This window comes from Bison bison, unplaced genomic scaffold (assembly GCF_000754665.1).
Source record: "Bison bison bison isolate TAMUID 2011002044 unplaced genomic scaffold, Bison_UMD1.0 scf7180017864302, whole genome shotgun sequence".
NCBI lineage: Eukaryota > Metazoa > Chordata > Mammalia > Artiodactyla > Bovidae > Bison > Bison bison.
Window position 1 is genome coordinate 1,751,346 of NW_011494874.1, and position 1,785 is coordinate 1,753,130.

A 1,785-nucleotide genomic window follows, 5' to 3' on the forward strand; every position below is an offset into this window, starting at 1 on the left:
GTTCTCCACCGTGCGCTTGAGGTGGCTGAGCGTCTGCGGGATGAGGTGCAGCCAGTTGGAGGCGGTGGTGTGCAGCGTCCGCATCCAGGCGGGGCGCCCGTCGGACGAGGAGTCAGGCCGCGCCTTCTTCTCTGTCTCCGCGTAGGCCAGGTCGTCCTCGTCCTCCAGCATCTGCATCTTCAGCATCTTGCTGATCATGTCCACACCTGGGCGGGGGCAGGGGCGTGGTGGGGACAGGCTGAGCGCGGAGGCCTCCCTGCGCATCTACCCGGGGGCCCTGCGCCCCGTGAGGTGCCCTGCGGGCACCCGTCCCTACGGCACCGAGGGCAGGCTGGCCGGGGAGAAGGCCCAACGCCACGGGTGGAGCCACGACCGCTGGGGCCGCACCGAGGCTGCGCGCAGACACCAGAGACGGCGCCAAGGCTCACGCGTCCACGGTCATCGGGGAGCAGGTGGCCTCCTGAGTGCCCCGGGCTCGGCCTGTGCCCAGGGTCCTGGCCCCAGAGAGAGCTCCCTCCGAGTCCAGCGATGAGCTGTTCCCTGGCCGGGCCCCTGGGGCTCAAACCTCACAGCCTCCAGGTGGGACACACGACCTTGGGCACCCTTAGCCCAGGGCCTCCTGCACGGGCCTGGGGGCGAGCTTCTCTGCAGAGCTCCGGCTTTACTGGGGCTCAGACACCTTCGCTGCGGTGCCGAGGGGACCCCGAAGCTACTCCCGGCAGGAGGCACCGGAGTCGGCACTCTGCATGCTCTGAGCACGCGCTTCTGCACAGGAGGGCGCCCACCCAGGCCCCCGCCTCAGACCCTCCCCTGCGTCCCAACTAAATCGAGACTCAACCGCAGACAGCCCGACCTCCCTCGTGGTCACCATGGGGCCCACCGCCTCGACCCCACAGAGAGAGGCTTGAGTCAAGGTGGTCCTCAGGCTGGAGGCGGGCCCCACAGCTAGGGGTCCTCGTTACAGAGCTGAATCGAGGGCCTGTCCTGTTCCCCAGCTGTGTGGCTTCGGGCACGTCAGTCTTCTCCAGTAAAGAGAAGCCTGGGTCAGAGCACTTCTCACACCTGTGAGTGTCCTGGCACCCCTAGTTCGGATGCCCGGGGAAGGGTGGGGCCCGAGGACCTGCATCTCTAAAGCTGCAGTCCATCTGAGGCTGTTGGTCTAGGGACCACACTTTGAGAACCACTGCGTTAAATGATCTCTTGATTAGTCTTGAAGTTCTAGTAAAAATACCTTCTAGAAAGAGACTAACAGTTCTGAGACGTCACTTAATGCCAGGAACTTAAAAGAAATTGAACAGGAGGAAAGACGACATCACTTCTGAACCCAAAACAGAAATCTAAGTGCAATCTCCAGACCCCATGTACTAGCTCCCGAGCCCGTGTCCCAGAACGGAGGCTGCAGAACACACACCGCCTGGGCCGAGGGTTTCCCTGCCTCCCGGGGGCTGGTCGGAGGAGGAGTGCCCGGCTGGCCAGTGGGCGGGGGTACCCACCCTGCGTGGTGAGGAGAACCTTCTCGGCGTTGTTGGGCAGGCCCAGCCAGGAGGGCGTCTGCGTGTCAGGCAGCAGCTCCACCCACTGCACGAACTCCTCTCGCCTGGAACAGCAGCACGCCGGTTAACACGTTACCGTGGGCGGAAGTGCCCGGTGCCCTGGCCCCCTGCCCCATGGTGGTGGTGGGGAGGGCACGCACCTGATGCCGTCCGGCATCTGGATGTCCTTGTGCCCGTCGACCTTGCAGGCCAGCTTGAACTCACTGTCGAAACTCCGGGTGGTGAACAGGCG

General features: G+C 64.5%; 1 protein-coding gene across 1 annotated transcript in view; it reads right to left on the reverse strand.

Annotated features, from left to right (window-relative positions):
• The window catches only part of DYNC1H1 (dynein, cytoplasmic 1, heavy chain 1), a 62,185-nt gene that overhangs the window by 2,225 nt on the left and 58,175 nt on the right, over positions 1-1,785 (reverse strand). Inside the window, exons 74-76 of the mRNA XM_010851418.1 lie at positions 1,694-1,785; positions 1,494-1,597; positions 1-206 (exon numbers count right to left, since the gene is read on the reverse strand). The exon at positions 1-206 is cut by the window's left edge and continues 4 nt beyond it. Of these exons, the coding sequence (XP_010849720.1) occupies positions 1-206; positions 1,494-1,597; positions 1,694-1,785 (402 nt within the window). The remainder of the gene's footprint in view (positions 207-1,493; positions 1,598-1,693) is intronic.